This window comes from Spermophilus citellus (assembly GCF_964194105.1).
Source record: "Spermophilus citellus genome assembly, chromosome: 7".
Classification (NCBI taxonomy): domain Eukaryota; kingdom Metazoa; phylum Chordata; class Mammalia; order Rodentia; family Sciuridae; genus Spermophilus; species Spermophilus citellus.
In genome coordinates this window covers 94,437,148-94,457,873 of record NC_138188.1, presented here as the reverse complement: position 1 = coordinate 94,457,873, position 20,726 = coordinate 94,437,148, and the positions used below count along the sequence as shown (strand labels likewise).

Genomic DNA, 20,726 nt, shown 5'->3' with positions numbered 1-20,726 from the left:
CCTGCTTTTCTCATCTTGAATTTACCCTAGTGCTTTGGACATTTATTTGTGTTCTTTGGACAACATTTGCTCCTTTCGATGGTTGCCAAATGCATAATTAAATTAATTAAATGGTATTTTGCCTATTTTCTTTGATAGTCCTAAAATGTAAATTCAGTATAATTGACGATTTTTGACCAGGACACATGTGGGGGCCTCAGTTCTACTTGAAATTCGTAAGTGACCTTTGGTTATATGAGTTTCAGCTTCTCTCTGCGTAGGAGTGCTTAGCAATTAGAGCCAGAAATCTGTCTTTTAACTTGTATGGTACTTGCAGCTACCTGCAATTAACCCCTGACTGCCTGCAACCTATACCTCTGTATCAGGTTGTTTGGTTTACAAGGTGACCATAATTACTGTTGCTCCTCATAAAACATATTTACTAGAAACAAATGACTACCTATTCCACTGCATACTGTTAAGCTACAATCTCCTAAGGTTAAACCAAGGCTACTCATTCCAAAGCCACTTTTAATAGAACTCTCAAGAAGCATTTATTGTGATAATGAAATACCTCATATTTGTTGAGCACTTCATAATTTACAAAGAATTTTCACATAAATAACCAACTGTCAACATTTTGCCTGAGGTTTTTCCATAATATTCCCTGTTAAAGACATCAGCTTTACCGGCTGACATACATTTAAATGTAAGCTCTAGAAACTCATATATATTTTAATAAAATCTGTTGCATTTGTGGATCTTAATTATGACTATGAATTCAAAACACATGGGAGCATTATGAAAAAATATCAGTGACTGGGCTTCTACCTAAGACCAATTGAATCAAGACAGTAGTTTCCTTTTTAACCTTCTAGGTGATTCCAATGTGCAGCCACAATGAGCACCAGTGCTATCTCCTGATGGCCACAATCTGATTGGCAGAAAGTGGTTCAAGGCCCATTTCTGTCACCAAAGAGCTGAGGACCATGAGGAGATAGGTGAAGGGGATTCTGGGCTCAAAACTTCTAATTCTGAAGCAATGCTTATGACTCCTGTTTTAGTAACAGTATTGAAAAGTACAACCTTGAGCAAGTGATGTAGTTGTATTAATTTTACCATCAGTTCTGCCATTTTCTACATCCTTAACTCACCTCTTCTATTCAGTAAAGAACACAGATCTAGGCTCTTACACAGGAAATAAAAAAACTCTCAGGAGACTGACTGAGTGAATCAGGGTGAAGCTAGGTTTTATTTATTTTCTCTGTTATGAGTTTAGGAAGACAGATGTTTGTAATAGTAAACCCGTATTGGCTACCTGAGGAAATTCCTTGAAAAATACTGCTGTTACTCTAATAGTGGATCTCAAATAGCTCCTCTAGAGATGATCATTGGGTCATTGTCTTGTCCTCCCCTGTCACATAGACTGATTCCTAGTTCACAGAGGCCCAGACATCTCTAAACTGACTGCATTCTGGAAGCAGATGGTCAGGAATTCCTTATATCCAGGAAACCTATTGATAATCATATTATGAGAAGGCCTTTGTCTCAAACTCTTGAATTTTGTACAGTCATAGTCAAAAAAACTGTGTCTAATCTGCATAAAGATCACATTATAAAACCAAATTACCATATCAGCAGTGTATTTTTCATCCTACAGAGGTGAGTCTTTCCTCTGGACATTCTAGCAATTCCATGTCAGATAGAGATGATGTTTAGTGTTAATATTTGTATCCATATGTGAAAATGAGCTAGTTCATAAACCCTGAGCATAAAAAACATTTCTCTTGCAGATTTTTTAAATTTACAAAAGGGATTAGGATGTTTTGAATCTGGTTGGGGTAGCCTTTATTTTGTGTACTTTCATTGATATTCCTAACATATAAATTCCACACAATTGGCAATTGTTGATCAATCACATAATGCTGGCTAGTTGGAGTTTTTTAATATCTATTGACTAAATAACCATTTTCAGGCAGATGTTTCAATTCACAGGTTGCTACTAACCTAGCACAGCTGGTAAAATGTCATTGAAACATACCACTTTCTCCCTCTTCTTTTCCTCTACTCTTCTGATGGAAATAGTTGTAGTCTGGGTCTATATTTGGTAAAATTTTGTTGAAATTGGATTATTTATTTTCCTGAACTACAAGGTATATAGAAATATATGGTTCCTCACTAGTTACTGTACAATAATTTCTATGGTTTGGGGTAGGGTTGTTCTTTTTGGTGATCTCCGGGCCTTGTTCAAGCCTAGCATGTGCTCTACCACCAAACTGCATCTCCAGGCTCCCTGGACTTAGTGATACTAGAACTCAAACAGCCATGGTTCTTGGTTAATACTGTATAAGGTCTCATTGGTGTTAAGTAAGTTTATATGCACAAAGCACAATGCCTGGCCTTCTATGGATGGCAAGTTTACATAATATCAATAATATCACTGTCATCATGATTACTAGTATAATAGTTATTGTTATCCAACCTACTTCCCTTCTGAAAATGAAGGAATGCTTCTAGAATGGAAATTGTAGAACTTACGTCAATGAGATGAAGCCAAGTTCCCTCAATGACATTATGCAGTTTATAAATTCATGCCTCCAACATTCAAATCACCTGCCTCTGAAATTAGCTTAGACAATATGTCAGTGTATGTTTCTGGAGTCACTCAGGCAAACAGAAAACCATAGCGGAACCATAGCGAGATCAGATGATCTCTGCAGTGAGTCTTCACAGGGTAGGAGTGTGGAGGGATCAGTCGGGTCTGCCATGTGGGTATGAAGCCCTGCAGAGAGGGGAGAAATGCTGAGCCAAAGCAAGGAAAAGGTCTGCAGTAAAGGACAACTGTGGATTCCCAGCCAAACATGTAGGTGAAAAACAGGAATGGTATCAACTGAGGAAGGCCTAGGATGGACACGCCAGGTCATGGAGGGGCAGCGGAGAACATTTCCTGAGGAAACTATGCTGCAGGCTAAACCCGAGGGTGGTGGAAGTTGGGCTAAAGATTTGAAAATAGAAAAAAAAAATTTTTTTTGAAAGGTACCAGGGGGCAGGAAGGGGAAGAGGAGAATGAATACCTCTTTTCCTGCTTAGCCAGATGGCACTGGGGTTGGGGTGGAGTTGGAGCTGGAAGTGGTGGCCCTGAGGGCCCTTTGCTTTCAAAGTCTCTCTGAAGCTGAGCTGCTTATTGCACCCATGCCAGGTTTTCCTTGAGCAGCACAGGTATATAGGTAGCACAGGCTCCAGGTGCAGCACCTTCAGATTTCTGAGCTATCTCACTTTACACAGTTCTGTCTACACTCACACAGCTAACACCCAGGAACCCAGCATAGCCTACTGCATCAAATGCATCCCTACTGTGCAAGTCCATGGTGCCTCTTCTAGAAAGAGAATTCCATCTTAATGAGTTCTGAGGGACCTTTTAGGAGCTACATAGAAAAAAGGATTGCAAAGTTTATATTCATAGTTCACCCACATCCTTTGGCTCACTTTTTTAACCTCTCTGAAAGTCAGTTCTGTACTCTATAAAAATGAGACTAATAAGGCGACCTGCAAGGTTACTGTTAGAATTAGAGATAATGCATTGAAAGAGGCTAGCTTCATGACTTAGAACGTAGACTTTTCTATACTTTTTTTATACTTTTTAAAAAATTAATGGTAGCTCTTACACCTAGTAATAAATAATAAAAAAGTATTTTAATGTGCACATGCTTTATAAATTAACTTCTACTTACACTTCAAATTGATCATACTCTGAAAACAGTGATTAATGGTAGGTCATAGACATTGCCTGGAGACTGCAGCCCACCTATGGATTTTCTGTTGGGCAGAAGTTCTCAGGATATTATTTTCCTTCTTCTTCTTCTTTTTTCCTTTCAATCAGGGATTGAACCCATTGACACTTAACCACTGAGCCACATCCTCAGCCCTTTTTTACTATTTTTATTTTGAGACAGGGTCTCAGTAAGTTGCTTAGTGCCTTGATAAATTGCTGAGGCTGGCTTTGCACTTGTGATCCTCCTGCCTCAGCCTCCCAAGCTGCTGGACTACAGGCATGTGCCATCATGCCTGGCTTGTTTTCCTTATTTCAAAAGTTACATTGTACTACAAAAATAATGGCAGCAAGTAAATTTTTAAACATATTTTTAAAGATGATGAGAAAACTTAAATCTGATGTCTTTGTGTGTGTGTGTATATATATATACACACATATGCTATATATACACATATATGTCTCCATATATAGAGAGAATATATATAATATATATTATACATGTTTATAATATATGTTATATTGTATATATTTCCTCTCTTTCTCTTTCTACTTCCTTCTACAAAATGAAGTCAAACTGGCCTGGGAAGCTGTCATGATTCCATATCCTTATTTCTCATTTAATGCTTCTCTGGAATCCATTCCATCCTAAAAACATGACATATAAATCTATAAACATGTTGGGATTGGAATCATTTTGATATGCATGCTCTCTCCCTCTTCTTTCCTGAGGACTACTTGAAGCAATTATGGCTTTGCATGCTTTTAGCCCCATCCCGTCCCTCAGGTTCAAAGGATGTTCTGCCATCACCAAACTAATTTTTTAGAATTTGTGATGCAGAATTTCGAGAAAAATTGGTGGGATAAAAGAAAGAAATGTTCTCAGGCTAGGGCTGGCAGTGAGCAAGCCCGGAAGGGAGGCTGCTGAAGATAGAGAAGCAGGGTGTACGTGGAGAGGCAGATGGGAGAGGAAGCGGGTGTTGTGAGGAAATCCAGAGATGTCTTGCAACTTGTGTTCGTTCCAGAAGGGCAAGTGAAGAACTTTTCATTATTTTGAAATTAATTTTTGATTGTTGGAACATGTTCTTATGAATATGTCATTCTGGGACGGAAAGGTGTAAGCCCTATTTTTTTCCTAACCAGTCTTAATAAAGTTATGCTAATTCACCTTGGAATAGGTCACAATTAAAAAGACCATTGGGAGAGATGGCTGGGATGGCAGAACTAGCTACAAAGTTAAGATATGGATGAGAAAAGCAATTAAGTCTGTGGTTCCCAAATCTTAGGATATATGAGGCCAAATGGGGAGCTTTATAAATGCAGGTTCTTAGAACTACATCTTGAGCAGCTTTGTTATTTGATACTGAGGTGTCTTTTTTTTTTTTTTTTTTTTGGTCTGTTTTTGTTTTAGAGATGGGGTAGGAAATCTAGGAATCTGTGTGTTTCATTACCATTCATAGGATTCTGATGCCAGGAATTTATGGATTCCACCTCGGCTCAGGCCACAAGAACCAGACATCTCTAGACAGTTCTGTGGTGTGCCACAGGAGCTTCTGTAGCTCAGCTATGGAAATATGAGGTTCAGAGCGTTCCCTTGGGTTACCCCCCAAAAAGCCATTGGGCATTCTCCCTGCATTCTTTCCAGTCACACTTGTAGGAAAACCTCTTCACCTTTTCTTTAATAATTATCTCCATCTCCTGCCCTTGAAATCTACAGATATCTTAAGACAATAATCATTTTTTCCTCTGATTTACACATAAACATTCACCTAAAACCCTCCAAAATTAACAAAAGCTATTTATCAGAGTAGTGCACATTTCTACAAAATATTAATAGAGGGATAGTTGGAAAGAAGAGTTGGCTGTGGATCATGAGGATTAATTTATCCTGCTGCATAAAAGAATATTGAAAGGAAAATGGAAAGATTTGCTTCCAGAAGTTTTTTAAAGAGAATGTCCTGGTCTAAAAGGAAAGGTTCCCTCACCCCAAATCAGCTCTGAGTTTAGATTATCCAGGCTGCCTGTTTAAAAACGGTTCAGTGGAAAGTACTTATGCTCATGTCCTGGTAGGGTTTGCCCAGAGCTATGGAGCCTGGATTGGAAGGTGTTATGGGCACACAGGCATTGTGCCTGATAATAAAACAACAAATGTTCTACAGGCAACAATGCTCAATCTAGCCTATTGCCATTCATCATGCAGGTGACACCAGAAGCTGTGATCACTGAGATGGAACTCATAAAGTGAAACAAACCATCATCAAATAAATTTTTTATGGAAAATCTGGAAAATGACTTTATTAATAAGCCAGGTTTACAGAAAGGATGCTCCTGTGACCCTTGGTAAACTCATCCAGTAACTGCCCAGAGAAGAGCTGTACTAAATGGTCAGATCCAAAGGCCAGAAGAAAGGGCTGGGAGCAGATTAATCCACAGTTGGTTACTGTCTACCCTATTTATTTCCTCTAAATCTCCAGTCTCGTTTCCAAAAAAGTAACTGTCCTGTCCTGCCAAATTTGGATATAAGATGTCATGTTAAATATACCTCAGAGATGTATACCTTTCTTAAGGTAGTTCAGCATTTTTGAGTGCAGGATTTGAAAATTATGATTCTTAAGAGTGACATAGACTATCTCTGTTTCAACTGAAAATGTTCTTTATCAGTTTAAAACAAGGGTAAGCTGGTAATCCTTAAATAATCTTTTCCAGAATTGACTAATAGAGCATAATATTTATAGAAAAACAGACTCATAAATTGTGATTCATGTTTTAAATTATGCATTTAAAGAAATTTTCCTAGACTAAAGCTTATCTGCCCAAAAATATCAACCAGTTTCTATAAAAAGGTATACAGAATTTATTTGTTAGATATGTTTTCCTTCTATTAAAAATTCTCTGAGGAGAGGACCCAATCTGCAGACACTCAGAAGATACTCCTGAAAAGGGCTCAGGAGTAAGGATTCAGCCTTCTGTCACAATATTTCAAAATTTCATTGGCATAAGAAGTAAACATTTTTTTAAAGGCACTACATCTCCTCTTGGTAAAGAATATCTACAAAAACCCAACAGCAAGCATGAAACTTCATGATGAGAAACCAGAATTTCTCCCAATAATATCAGGAACATGGCAAGGATGTCTATTCTCACTACTCTTCAACATCATATGGCAGTTCTCGATAATGCAATGAGACAAGAAAAAGAAATAAAAGATAAACAGATTGGAAAGGAATAATACTGTCTCTGTTTGCAAATGACATAATTGTCTATATATAAAATGCAAAAGAACTGATAGAAAAACCTCCTGCAGTTAATGAAGGAGTATATCACTATTGTAGGAAATAAAGTTACTGTACAAAAGTAAATCATTTTCCAATATACCAGCAATCATCATGGGGTATGTGAAATCCAAAACACAGTGCCTTTTACAGTAGAACCAAAGAATATAAGAAAATAAGTACAAGGTCTATATGAGGGAAACTACAAATCTCTGGTAAAATAATTCAGATAATTAATAAATGGAGAAATACTCCATATTCGTGAATAGGTAGACTCACTATGGTTGAGATGTTCATTTTCTCAACTTGATCTAATGATTCAATGCAAACCAATCAAAATCTTGGCAAGTTATTTTGTGGATATTGACAAACTGATTATAGAATTTATCTGCAGGGGCAAGACCCAGAAGAGCCAACACAATATTGAAGGAGAGGAGTAAAATTGGAGGACTGACACTACCTGACCTCAAGATATATTATAAGCTGTATCAATTAAGACAGTGTAGTGTTGTCAAGAGAGTAGACAAATAAATCAGTATAACAGAATAGAAAGCCCAGAAATAGATCCACATGAATATGTCCAGCTAATATTTGACAAGGAACAAAGGCAAGTCACTGTGAGAAAAGACAATCTTGTCAACAAATGGTTGAAAATAATCAAGACAAAGACCTTATAACCTTCATAAAAATTAACTCAAAATGAATCACACACTTCAATACAAAATGCAAAGCTCTAAAACTCACAGAGAAAACAGAAGAAAATCGAGATGATCTTGAATGTGGTGATGGCTTTTAAAAAACAACACCAAAGGTGTGATCCATGAATGAAAGAATAAGTTGGAGTTCATTAAAAGGAAAATTTTCTGATCTGCAAAAGACACTGTCAAGAGAATGAAAAGATAAGATACAGACTGGGAGAAAATATTTGTCAAAGATCTCGCTGATAAAGAACAATTATCCAAAATACACAAAGAACTCTCCTAACTTAGCCATAAAGAAAACAAAAACCTGATTAAGAAATGGACCAAAGAACTCACTAAAGAAGATACATGGGTGGCAAATAAACATGGAAAGATGCTGAATATCATATGTTACTAAGGAATTGGAAATTAAAACAAGGTGATGCCATTACATGCCTTTAGAATGGCCAGAATCCAGGACTCTGAAAACACCAAGCTGGTGAAGATGTGGAGCAACAGGAACTCTCATTTATTGTTGTTGGAAAACAAAATTAAGAGCCACCTTTGAGTTGGTGGTTTCTTAAAAAACTGAACAAACCCTTACTATACTACCAAATACCTTGATATTTACCAAGTGGAGATGAACACATATATGCACACAAAAATCTGCACTTGAATATTTTAGCAACTTTATGCATAATTGCCAATGTAGAAGCAATCAAGATGTCAGTAGGCGAAACAATAAACCAAGGGTATATCCAGATAATGGAATATTATTCAGTGCTGAAAAGACATGAGCTATTAAACCATGAAAATACATGGAAGAAATTTAAATGCATATTATTAAGTGAAGAGGTTAATCTGAAGTGACTATGCACTGTATGATTTCAACCTTATGACATTCTGGACAAAGCAAAACTATGGAGACAATAAAATGATCACTGGTTACCAGAGGTTAAGGAAATCAGAATCAGCAGAGCACAGAGGATTTTCAGGGCAGTAAACTACTATATATGATGCCATAATCATGGGAATACCTCATTATTCATTTGTCCAAACCCAGAGAATTTATAACACTAAGAGTAAACTCTAATGTACTGTGAGCTTTGGATAAAAAAAGGTGTGCTGGTGTAGATTCATCAGTTGAAAAAACTGCCCCACTCTTGTAGGAGGTGTCAATAATGGGGAAAGTTGTGCATGTGTAGGGATAGGGGACACATAGGAAATCTGTGCACCTTCTGTTGAATTTTGCCGTGAACCCAAAACTACTCTGACAATAATGCAGATTTAAGGCATTTAACCATAAAATTAAAGTACTTATTTCTATAAATGGTAGGTTATCTATTATTTTTTAACAAAATACTAGGGAAAAATTTATGCTGAAATATGTTGGGTTGTATCAACTTGTTCTAAAGGTCCTGCTCATGAATGATGACTTATCAAGTAAAAAAACAATTGTTCTTCTTAAATACTTATTTCCCTTTCTACCTTTCTTTCCATAGGATGGATATATCGACTTTGTAGAGTTTATTGCTGCGGTAAATCTAATGGTACAAGGAAAAATTGAGCAAAAATTAAAATGGTATTTTAAGATGTGTGATTCTGATGGAAATGGTTCTATTGACAAAAAGGAGCTACGGAACATCTTTGTGGTAAGTGGTAGTGAAGTATCCTTTGCAAGAACAGGTGACAGCTTCCCATGTAGTTAGATATTCTTGGGATTGACATGTTGAATTGCTGAAGCAATGTGAGTCTCACTTTTCCTTTTGGTAACTGAATGTGCAACTGCAAATTAATATTTTTTTTCTTGATGCAGTCCACTCTGAAGTTCACAAAATTTTGCAGAGCATTGGGATGAAAAAGGAAATAAATATAAAAAAAACAAATTTCTAAAGCAACTGGTATTTTTTCTCTGCCTCAGTGCAGAAAGTCTTGCAAGGATCAGTTAAAATACAAGATGGTTTATAAATATATAGCAAGATACATGAACTAAGATTGAAGTACATAAGGGCTAATCTTTCTGGAAATGAACCAATATATTTCTAAGAGCTAAATCAGGGATCTCAGATCCTTTCCAACACTAAAGTTCAATGAGTGCCTTTATAATTCACCCTCCCAACACTGCCCCCAGTAGAGTAGGGGGTAGTCATTTTAATGGTATGAAATAAAAAGGATCCAAGAGCAAAAAGTAATTAAGCAGGACACTGTACCCAAATGTAAATAAGAGGTTCAATAAACACTATTAAGGCGATACACTGTCTTGTAACATGGCATGAAAGAGAGTTAAGTATAGTCAGATGTCTTAGAGATAATCTGGTCCAAATTCACTCTTTTATAGACAATGGAGCTAAGTTATAAACAAAGCATGCAGGAGAAATATCAGCAAAAATGCTAGAAAAAAATAAGTGTGTAAAACTATAATTACAATCAAACATCTTAACAAATGGATAAAGCGGATAAAAATGTAAAGCTAAGTGAGAAAATGTAGAGTTAGCCAACATGAAAAGAATTCAATACTGGCATTGTTACTGCTTCAGTCTCACAGAGTTCATTTGCCAACAACAGCAAAAAAAAAAAAAAAAAAAAAAAAAAGTACTGATGCACTTTGCAATTACACTCTCTAATCATAAAAATTCAGAAATTCTGCATTTATCTTTCATGTTGCACCACAAAATCGGGAATTTAAAGTATTCAATGGAGTCTAATCTCACATAAATTTAAAAATATACTTTTAAATGAATATACCCTAGGTTATTCTACAAACAATTAAGATGTAAACAAAGCATAAAAATCTTAGGGAACGCCACCAAAGCATTACTCAGAACAAATTTCCTGGAAATGTGATTGTCTGCATCAAGCAGCTAAAAATCACCCTTAATTTAGAGTCAGTATTACGTACTTTTCATCAGAAAAAGCAATCATAAAGAATAAAAAGAATAGGATAATAAAAATTTATAAGGGAACATGCTTAAATAAATTAGTGTACCTAAGAACATATACTTATTTAAAAAGTGGCCTAAGAACATTCTTTCTATCAGTAGCAACTGGAAAAAATAACAGGGGAAATAATAATAATAATATTGTATAACCTAAGCTTTCCCTACATACAATAAGGATGTTAAAGTGGAGTTCAGCCAGACGTCAAGAGAGTGGAGGAAGTACTGCACTAGAGCACATTTAGAATTTACAAAAGAGCTTCTTACATCTTAATCTTACTTCCAGGGCATGAAACAGTTGAGAGAAGGGTTTTTGAGAAGGAATTTTGAGAGGAGTTACCAAGTGGGACCCCTGAAGTCAGTAACAAGAGAAACAATTGAGATGTGGCTGCCACTGGGAAACATGATGTCTCATCTTTGAGTCCTGCGTGAGAAGTCTAAAGATGCAGACCATGAGGGCAAAGGAGAGGGAAGCAGTTTAAAATGGAATCATCTGCATTCATAGAATTTGTTGGAACAAAGAATGCCTGAATGTTTTCCATAGATCCTGTGTAGATCTCTGGAAGAGGAGGCTGGCAGAGTTTTGTTAGATTCTGTCCAAATGGGCCACCAGGAGAAGTAAGGGAGACTCTGGACACCAGAGCCAGAGTAAACCTAGAGCAGAGGCTCTCACCCAGGAGAATTCCCACCCAGAGGACAGTTAGCAATGTCTGGAGACATTTTGGTTCATGGGAGAGTCAGGGACAGGGTGTTGAATTGCCATCTATTGGTTAGAGACCAGGGATGCTGCTAAACATTCGATAATGCACAGAACAACCCCTCACAAGGAAGAATGATCTGTTCCAAAATGTCAGTGGTGTGGAGGTTGAGAAACTGCCCTGGAAAGGGATCGGCTGGAAACAAGATGCATGATTCATGTCTAGGGAATTGCAGAAGAAAGTCTCAATAACGGATGGGGGAGTATCTCAGAGAAAGAGCAAACTTAAAACACCTGATGGTTCCAGACAGCACTGAAGCTAGCCAGCCATGATAGTACCTACCAAGTAATAATGCTCCTATTTCCCTTCTCTCCTACTTCCTCCTGCTCAGAGACTGATTAGCAGAGGAGAAAGAGTAGAGATGCTAATGGAGAAGGACAAGAACAAAGAAAACCCTGTCTCCTTGTCCATCCCCTACTCTGCTTCTCCTATGAGAAAAGGAAAAAAAAAAAAAACAGCAAGATGACAGCTCCTTCCAGAAATATCCCCTTGGGCCTTGTCAACCTCCCAATCAGTATTTCACTCTTGCTTAGGTTATCTGGAAATGAGTAATGGATGAGTCAAGATTTCACAATCCTTATTATAACTGTTATAATACTCTACTATTGCTTCTAGAGGTGGGGATACTAGACACTTAGCCAAGTTTTCTAGGCTTTGGGGGGGTCTATGCCCTGAACACTGAGAAACCAAAGTTGTATTTAGCCAATTTGATACTACATGTATGTAATGGTCACTTTTAAGTTTTGTCCTGTGTTTAACTGTGAAGTCAGTGAGACCTGGACTCACTAAGGCCAAGAGTGGTGCTTTAGCATGGTTTATAATTATTAATTTTGGAATCAACATTAGTAGCGCTTGGAAAGCAGCAAGAGAGACAGTCATATTTAAGATGGTGACCTCTAAGTGAAATATGTTGCCAGCAAATTTTCTAAAGATTCCTTCATGCTCAATCAAGATAGTTATGTCCAAATCTCCAGATGCCTAATCCTCTTTTATCATGAATTTCTATGTCAAATCTGGGTCATTTAATTTAGTTGCCTTTAGGGAGGGACTAAATCTTCCTTCTAGGAAGGCTGGAAAATGTCATTTGCTCTGGGTCTCCTGACAACTTTTATGATGAAAAGGTGCTGGTAGAACGTGAGAAAAATTCAGCATTCTCCTAAGGCATATATATCTATCTTTCCAGTCCATCATCCTTCAAAAGGGGCACAAAGACCCAGAATGCCAATGGCAGAAGCCGGAGAGGAAGCCCGACATACTGGCAGAGTTCTGTTCATACACTTATGTTCATCTGTAAGATCCAAGTAAATCGATCCAAATTGAGAACAATACCTCTTTTCAGAATTCTCATAAGCGTGACCACTACATTATTTTCTCCAAGGGTTTTTTTGCATCTTTTGAATGGATCCCTTTATGCTGGGTGAAATTAAAAAAAAAATCAGACTTTCTTCGGTTAATTTAATTTCCAAGCCCCATTACCTAGAACTGACATGCAATCTTTTATCTTTATTTATTTTAAGCAACTGAAACAGGTTGGATAGCAAAACTTACATTAACACATCCTCAAATCCTGTCACACTGGGGAAGAAATGTTACAAAAAAGTATATGTGCTTCCAGCAAAGTTGAATTCTCTGATTTAATGTCTTTTTGCAGGCTGTACAAGCCCTCAATGGCCAACATACTATGAATCCTGAGGAATTCGTCAACTTTGTGCTTCAAAAGGCAGATATAAACAATGATGGTAAGGGGGCTACTCTCCTCTGACCCATTTTTCTTACAAAATAGAAGATAGGGAATGGAGGTGTCATATAGAAAAAGCAGGAAACTCCTGAGAGAACCCCACTTGTGCCCTGGGTTTCATAACTTGGTGGGTCCAGTGTTCTCCCGTCAGTACAATTCAAACAAGCAAATATTGTTCACCATATTTGTATTCAATGTGTGCTGCTTGACACTTTGGGGTCTATAAACAGGATAACAGAATGGACTTGGGATAATATGGGATGATTTGCCTTCTGTTTACTCCAGGTCATGCTTTATTAATTATTACCTCCCTAGTGGAGATGTTCCAAAAAAAATTTACAAATAAACTCACGATGTCCCACTGTAGGAAGCCTTCCTTTAACTAGAGTTTCGACAATCTGACTTTTTCCTTTCCTTTGACTATACTTTTCTGGTGGATTATCCATAGTTGTCTTCATATCTGCCTTTTCTGTCCTTTCACATTTATGCTCTTTCTGCTCATTTCTCCATTTTCTCTTTCTTTCCTGAAATCTGCATTCCTCGTTAGCAGTGCCTTTCTTTTTAGAGGCAGGGGTAGAGAGAGAAGACAGACATTCCAAGAGACCAGAGAATGCCTATCCTTAGTGGATTTGATCTCAGTAAACGGGTAGGTGAACATTTGACTTGAGATTGAGGCAGAAATCTAGGAATGGTTCTTGAAAATCAAAAAATTTGTCAGTGTGAAAATATAAAGCAATCAGAAAGAGAAAAAGAGGCATGAAGATTCCAGTCATGTTGTCATCCTTCCAAAGGAATCCTTCCATGGAATCAGCCTGCCCACTATAGGTCACTTCTTCCAGTGGACACAAGAGGGCAGTAGAGGCCAATGTTCCTAAGTTGACTGGCATTTGTATAGTCAAAGGTGGTGGCTCTGCGTGGCTGGTGAGGAGGCTGGGAAGAAGTTCAAAGAAAGCCACCAGTGAGAAAGAATCTAGCGATGGGACATGAATAGAGTTATGAGAAAACAATTTGGAGTTACATCAATAGTAACAGTCTTGCTCTTCATCCAAGGGCCAAATCCTAGATCTGCCTCTCACCAGTCTCAAGTCAGTATATTCTCTTAGAACATTGAGGTCAAAGAATAAAATAAGCCCTTGCATGTGAAAGCTTGCAAGAAATAGAGTCAGCCTACTCAGAGGAGATAAGGAGTCTGAGGGAGGCTGGAAACAGATCAGGGAAATGGAGAGAGGAGGGTTTGACAAGGCCAATGAAATCTTATTTGAAATTTGCAACCAAATTTGTTTGATGGAAGCCATCAAACAAGAGACATGCTGTCAGTTTTGTTCTATTTCATTTTAAATTTAATCTAAGAGGTGCTGCAGGATGGCGGAAATCAAGCCCAGAGGAAAAAGCTTTTCAGGCCAGGGCTAACAACATTGGTACAGAAGGATGAGTACTTGGAGGTATGCAGGACCTCGTGAATGTTTAAGACCTTTTACAGTGAATTTCTAAAAGACAAGGCAAGCAGATAGATAACATCCATGAGTACTGCTTCTGGTGCCTGGAGTCAGGGAATAGAAAAGCCACCTCCCTTGGAGAAGTAGGAGGACTTGGGTGTACAGGGGAAAAAAATGAACTTTCTAATAGTTGGAGGACACAGACAATGTGTTCCAGGCAGCAAAAGAAGGATGCAGGACCCTTTCTTTACTAACTAGAGTGATTCCACAGAGGCAAATGTAAGGAACCAATACAGTGGGAAATGTGGTTAAAATGGGTCTTGAAATAGAAAGGGCTGGGTCAAAATGAGATGTGAATCCAGAAGAGAGAAGCTGTGTTCAGGCTATAGCTGAGCTTACAGAAACGGGCTCTGCGAGCTGGAAGAATTTGTCAATGACAGAAAAGAGCCAGTACAGTATGGTTTCTAGAATAATTTACAAAACTGTATACACTAATTGTTTTCTCTGACAGAAAGTTATATTTTAGGTAAAGAAAAAAAATACACATAAACAAAAACATAATTTAGAATAACAATGAGTTACTGATTCTCAGCAAATGCATATACAAAGTTAAAATTGACAAAATTTGCTGGGTTTTTTGTTTTGTTTTGTTTTTTTATACCAGGGATTGAACCCATGGCACTTAACCATTGAGCTACATCCCTAGCCCTTTTTTATTTTTTATTTTAAGACAGTGTCTTGCTAAGTTATGCAAGGCCTCACTACATTGCTGAGGCTGACCTCGAAATTGCAATTCTCTTGCCTCAGCCTCTGGAATCACTGGGATTACAGGAATGTGCCACCGTGCCTGGCTAAAATTTGCTTTTATACGAAAAATTACCAGAGGCTTTTCCATCATCTCATCAAGACAGATGGATCATGTCATGTGTCAAGCAAAAGATGTTAAAAATTCTAGTGTTGGACAAAGCCCAGTATAACAGAGGACAAAAAAGAAAAAGTCATAAAAGTAAAAGGATTGGGCCAGTATTTGACAGAGAAGACAAACATAAAACATTTCATTGACATAAAAGGAGGAGTTATTACAAAGGAGACTCTTCACATTTGCATAATAAGTATATATACCTCAATATAAATTTTAATTGCTTATGCCATTATTATCAAAACATCAGTATTGGTAGAAATGTAGATGTTCAGTTAAGTGTATCAGGGCATTATTGACTATATGCATACATATTTTTGATCTCTCAAAATAAAAGGCAAAGCACATCATTGGTATCTGGTCATCTAATGAATATTGAAGCCAAAGATAGAGATAATCATGCCGGGCACAATGGCACATGCCTGTAATCCCAGCAATTTAGGAGGCTGAGGCAGGAGGGTCATGTTAGAAGTTAGTCTCAGCAATTTAGTGAGGCCCTCAGCAACTTAGTGAGACCCTGACTCAAATGAAGAATAAAAAGGGATGGAGATATAGCTTAGAGGTGAAGTGTCCCCAGGTTAAATCTCCAGTACCAAAAAAAACCAAACAACAGAAAAGGATAAAGACAATCATAGTATACAAAGACACAACAACAACAACAAAACTTTCAAGAACATACATGAGAATCCCAATTTGATTGTAAATTGTTTGCAAAAAAAGTGATCAACCTCCTCTCTCTCTTGATAGAAAAATGCAAAAGAATTAGGAAGTGGGCTGGGGATGTGGCTCAAGCGGTAGCGCGTTCGCCTTGCATGCGTGCGGCCCGGGTTCGATCCTCAGCACCACATACCAACAAAGATGTTGTGTCCGCCGAGTACTAAAAAATAAATATTAAAAATTCTCTCTCTCTCTCTCCTCTCTCACTCTCTCTTTAAAAAAAAAAAAGAATTAGGAAGTATTCTACATAAGTATCATAATAGTTAGTATGACAAAATTAAAAGACTAAGTAAAGAGTAATACAGGAATAATTCTAAAAAAAATGAAATGGTAGAAGCTTCATGAAAGCAAGAACAATTTCTTGTTTATTTGGATGTTCCCTGCCCTGGTACATATTAGGTAACTGCAAAGTGAATGTCTCATAAAAAGAAGACATCCAATGAAAAATGAAAGAAGAAACAAACATATGGTGCTATCTGCAGAAAGAAAGACAATTAAATATATTTTGGAAATCAATGTATGTATGCCTATGCAAAATGTAACTCCTGATTAGCAGGATTTAATGACCTATGGAAAGTGGAACTAAGGACCAGAGAAAAGCAAAAGGAGATTCTTTTTCACTACACCTTTCTGTAATGTTTGAATTTTTTTACATGAGTCTATATTATTGTTTTAATTTAACAAATCAGTTTTATTTTTATGTTATGAACAAAAGCATCAAGAAGGGGAGCTAGAACAGAATCACTACGACAGGAAATTGATGCTGAACATTCATATTATTATAAAATGGAAACAGAAAACAACAAGTCAGGATAATTTTAGCAGGGATTCTACAGGTTTTGCTACCCAAACGATAACAGTCCACGTTCTCCCACTCTCTGGTCAAGAGTTAGTTATTCTTGATATGATTGAAGGAAGGTTTGCAGATGTTGTCACAGCATCAAGTGCAAAAATTGCCTAGGAAAGTTTAACACAGAGCCAAATAGTACAGGAAAAAAGAGGACCTAAGAGGTTCATAATAAAGTGAAAAGGAGAGGCAAAGAGGGTGACCATGGAGCAGATATTTGAGATAAAAGAAAACAGAGACAGAACATAAAAGGAGATATTCCACTGAGCGGCTGACCAGAAAGATCAGTGCCTTTGGGCTGGAACATTGTAAAAAGCCAGCAGGGTCCCACAGAACCCAACTGGGAAACTGAGAACCCCCAGGAGGCAAGATGAAACTGAGTTTCCCCACGGAGAAGAAATGGCAGCAGGTGGAACCTTCTACAAAAGGCTGCTAAATGGCTCAGGTGTCTGTCACCTTGTTGATGAACACAAAATTTATATCTCATTGAAACTCTTCACCTGTTTCCTCCCTGGAAAACCTGGTCATCCTCATCTCCACAATCACCCCCACCCCATCTTTGCTAATTTCTCAACCCCAGCCCAATTTTTCATGAAATCATGATAAAGAGGAATGAGAACTGAAACACAGTTTTCTTTCCACTAGATGATTTCTTTTAAAACCAAGCTGACTTCTTCAGAGCAAAAATGCTAATGTGGGTATGCACAATCAATTTTGGCTTTTTATTTTATTTTATTTTATTTTATTTTGTGGGACAGTGATGTTTTCTTTTATTATAAAAGATTATTTAAGATGTTAGTGAAAAGAAATGAATGATCCAGAATAGCAACAAGATAACCAGATTGCAAAACTAGAACTAAATTAAATATCTATGAGTAGCTGTCCAATTACTAATGATGCTGCTAAAATTGGATTGGGGGTGAGTGAGAGAGGAACACCTGTATTACTGAACTTTGGGTTTCCTAGTAGAACCTGTTTCTACCAACACAACAAATAGCCTAAATAATGTAAGTATCAGTTACACTATATATATATATATATATATATATATATATATATATATATATATATAATTACAAAATATATATACATATAAAATGTACAATTTCTAATTTATGTCCCACAAAAATTGAAACATATCTCTAAATATAAAACAAGATAATAAACCCTCAGTAGCCACCTTAGGTCCCCCTGAGTCCTGTGATCTCAGCTCAAACATCTCTTGCAGGCTTTGGCTCTTTGCTGGTAGATTCTTTGGTGGAAGCTGCTAGATATTCACAGGTGATCCTCTCTAGGGATCATCCTAGAAACCATCCTTTTAATTTGTTTGGGCATAAACCATAGTCAAATTCAAGAGGATTAGGAAGCAATGGAAAGAACAACAGATTAAAAAAGTAATTTGTCAGCACATGCTTTCTGAGCACCCAATGTTTATAGCCCTGAAGTGGGTTGCAGTGGTTGTAACCATTTGGTAGTGGAATGGAAATGGTACTTAGGTCTTAATAAATGCTTGATGAATTAATGTTGAGTGCTAGAAGGAAAAATGGGAAAATTTCAAAAGAAGTAGTTTAGATATGGTAAACATTTTAAGCTACTGTAGGTAGCAGTTAATAAGCTGCAAAAGGGATTTATTTTTACTGTAATTGGTTAGGTAACACAGAAAAAAAGTGAATATGTAGAGTTCACAGATGTTCCGAAGAAAAGGGAAAAGACAGCCATGAAGAATTCTGTCTTTCCCCATTTCCCGTCAGTAACCGCGGTTGCTTTTCGGCTGAGATGGCAACTCTCTCCCAGGACCTTCAGCCACAGCTGCTTCCTTCACCAGCAGCGATAACCAAGCTTAGTAACCCAGCAGTCAGAATAGATGCCAGCACCCCATCTCTGTTACCACTTCCTTTTGGCCATGATCCCCCACAAATTTGAATTGTTTGAGGTTGGAAATTTACCAGCCTTGGCTTCCATTTTCAGAGGTGGTTATACTTTGCTTATTTATTTATTTAATTTCTCTTTCTTTCTTTATTTTATTTTATTTTTTTATTATTAGTTGTTCAAAATATTACAAAGCTCTTGACATATCATATTTCATACATTTGATTCAAGCAGATTATGAACTCCCATTTTTACCCCAAATACAGATTGCAGATTCACATCGGTTCCACATCCACTTTTTTACATCCTGCCATACTAGTGTCTGTTGTATTAGGTCCCTTGCCTCCATCATTATCACATACATGGAACTGGCCCACCACACCCTTACCTCTCTTGATTATTTGCAGTCTTCTCTACTTCACTTTGATTTATTCTGTGTAATATTTTCCCTGTGATACACAGGGGGTTCTCCTCACTGCTGTGAGCTGGGGTTTTGGGCAGACTCTGTCATGAATGCTTCATCAGCTTGACTTCTGATGCAGTTCCTGCTGACTTTCTGTCTGGGGTGCCCTTTCTTTGGCTAAGAACTGCTTCTGACTTGTCCTTGGCTGATCTTTCACCTAGTTATAAACCCCATCAGGGACCATCTCCTTGAGATCAAGAACTACACATGCACCCCTCATTTTGATCACAATTATAATTCCAATCCAAATGATTTGTGTCAACATGGAATCCCCTCCCACCCCAAAAAAAATGTTAACAAGTTATCTCATGGATGAGGCTATTGAAAAACTACGGTAGCCAGTACCCAGGAGGATAAGGCGATGGATTTACAGCACTGGCTGGCCAGCACAGGCAAAGGCTTCCGGTCAAAGTGATACAACTGGGCATCAAAAAAACAGAAAAGAAGAGAACTATTGATCAATAATAATATATGGAAAAATTAATGTTTCTACTTCCTCATAGCTTTGAGCAGTCCCTGAAATTATTTCTCAGAAGAACATTGAAAACAGCCTGTTGAACCGTCATCCCCTCCTGACCCTAGAAGTCTACAACTTGTAAAGCTCTTATGAGTTGGTCATGTATTCAGGATTCAAGGTCAATTAACCAATATTGTGTAGAGATGCAAAAACATGTGTGCCTTTATTTCATCCGGTACATTTCCTGATATTCTCATCTAAAACTAAAAGTATATTGTATTCATCATCTTTATTTTCACTGGCAATCCCATCATTGAATGCTTTTTTCATATAGAGATCTTAAAGAACTTACAGTCTCGTAGAGGTGAAAGGACACCAAAAGAAGAATATCAATAAATATCAACCATGGTGAATGTATTGCTATGTGCCAATGAGTGGTACGGACAAAGCCTCTTGTTAATTGTTCATTTGTTATTTTCCAGGGGAATTGACTTTAGAAGAATTTATCAATGGCATGGAAAAAGATCGGGATCTCCTGGAGATTGTTTCCAAGAGCTTTGACCTTTCCAATGTGCTGAAAATAATCTGCAATGGGAAGCAGCCAGATGCTGGAGAGAGACTCCTCCAAACACCCTGACAGGGCTGGTCTAGGGAAGGTGAAAATGAAGTCGCTGTGAGAATCCCTTGCCAGAGTTTAGTGAGCACAAAACTTCCAGTAGAGAAAAAATGAAATCTTCCCTATGTGCATACTGTTGGTTTCAGTCTTTATTATAATTCATATAGGCTTATGAATATAGTATTACTTTAAGCCAGTAGAAACTTCCATGAAGATCCTAACCAGTTGCATTGTTGATATTCTGTTTGTACATTAGCACCCTCTCTGCAG

At 37.4% G+C, this 20,726-nt stretch overlaps 1 protein-coding gene across 1 annotated transcript in view; it reads left to right on the top strand.

The window, feature by feature from the left end:
* The window catches only part of GUCA1C (guanylate cyclase activator 1C), a gene marked incomplete at both ends in the record, with an annotated part of 28,767 nt that extends 8,290 nt beyond the window's left edge, over positions 1-20,477 (top strand). Inside the window, 3 exons of the mRNA XM_081300741.1 lie at positions 9,203-9,352; positions 13,046-13,133; positions 20,323-20,477. Of these exons, the coding sequence (XP_081156867.1) occupies positions 9,203-9,352; positions 13,046-13,133; positions 20,323-20,477 (393 nt within the window). The remainder of the gene's footprint in view (positions 1-9,202; positions 9,353-13,045; positions 13,134-20,322) is intronic.
* Positions 20,478-20,726: the final 249 nt, after the last annotated feature.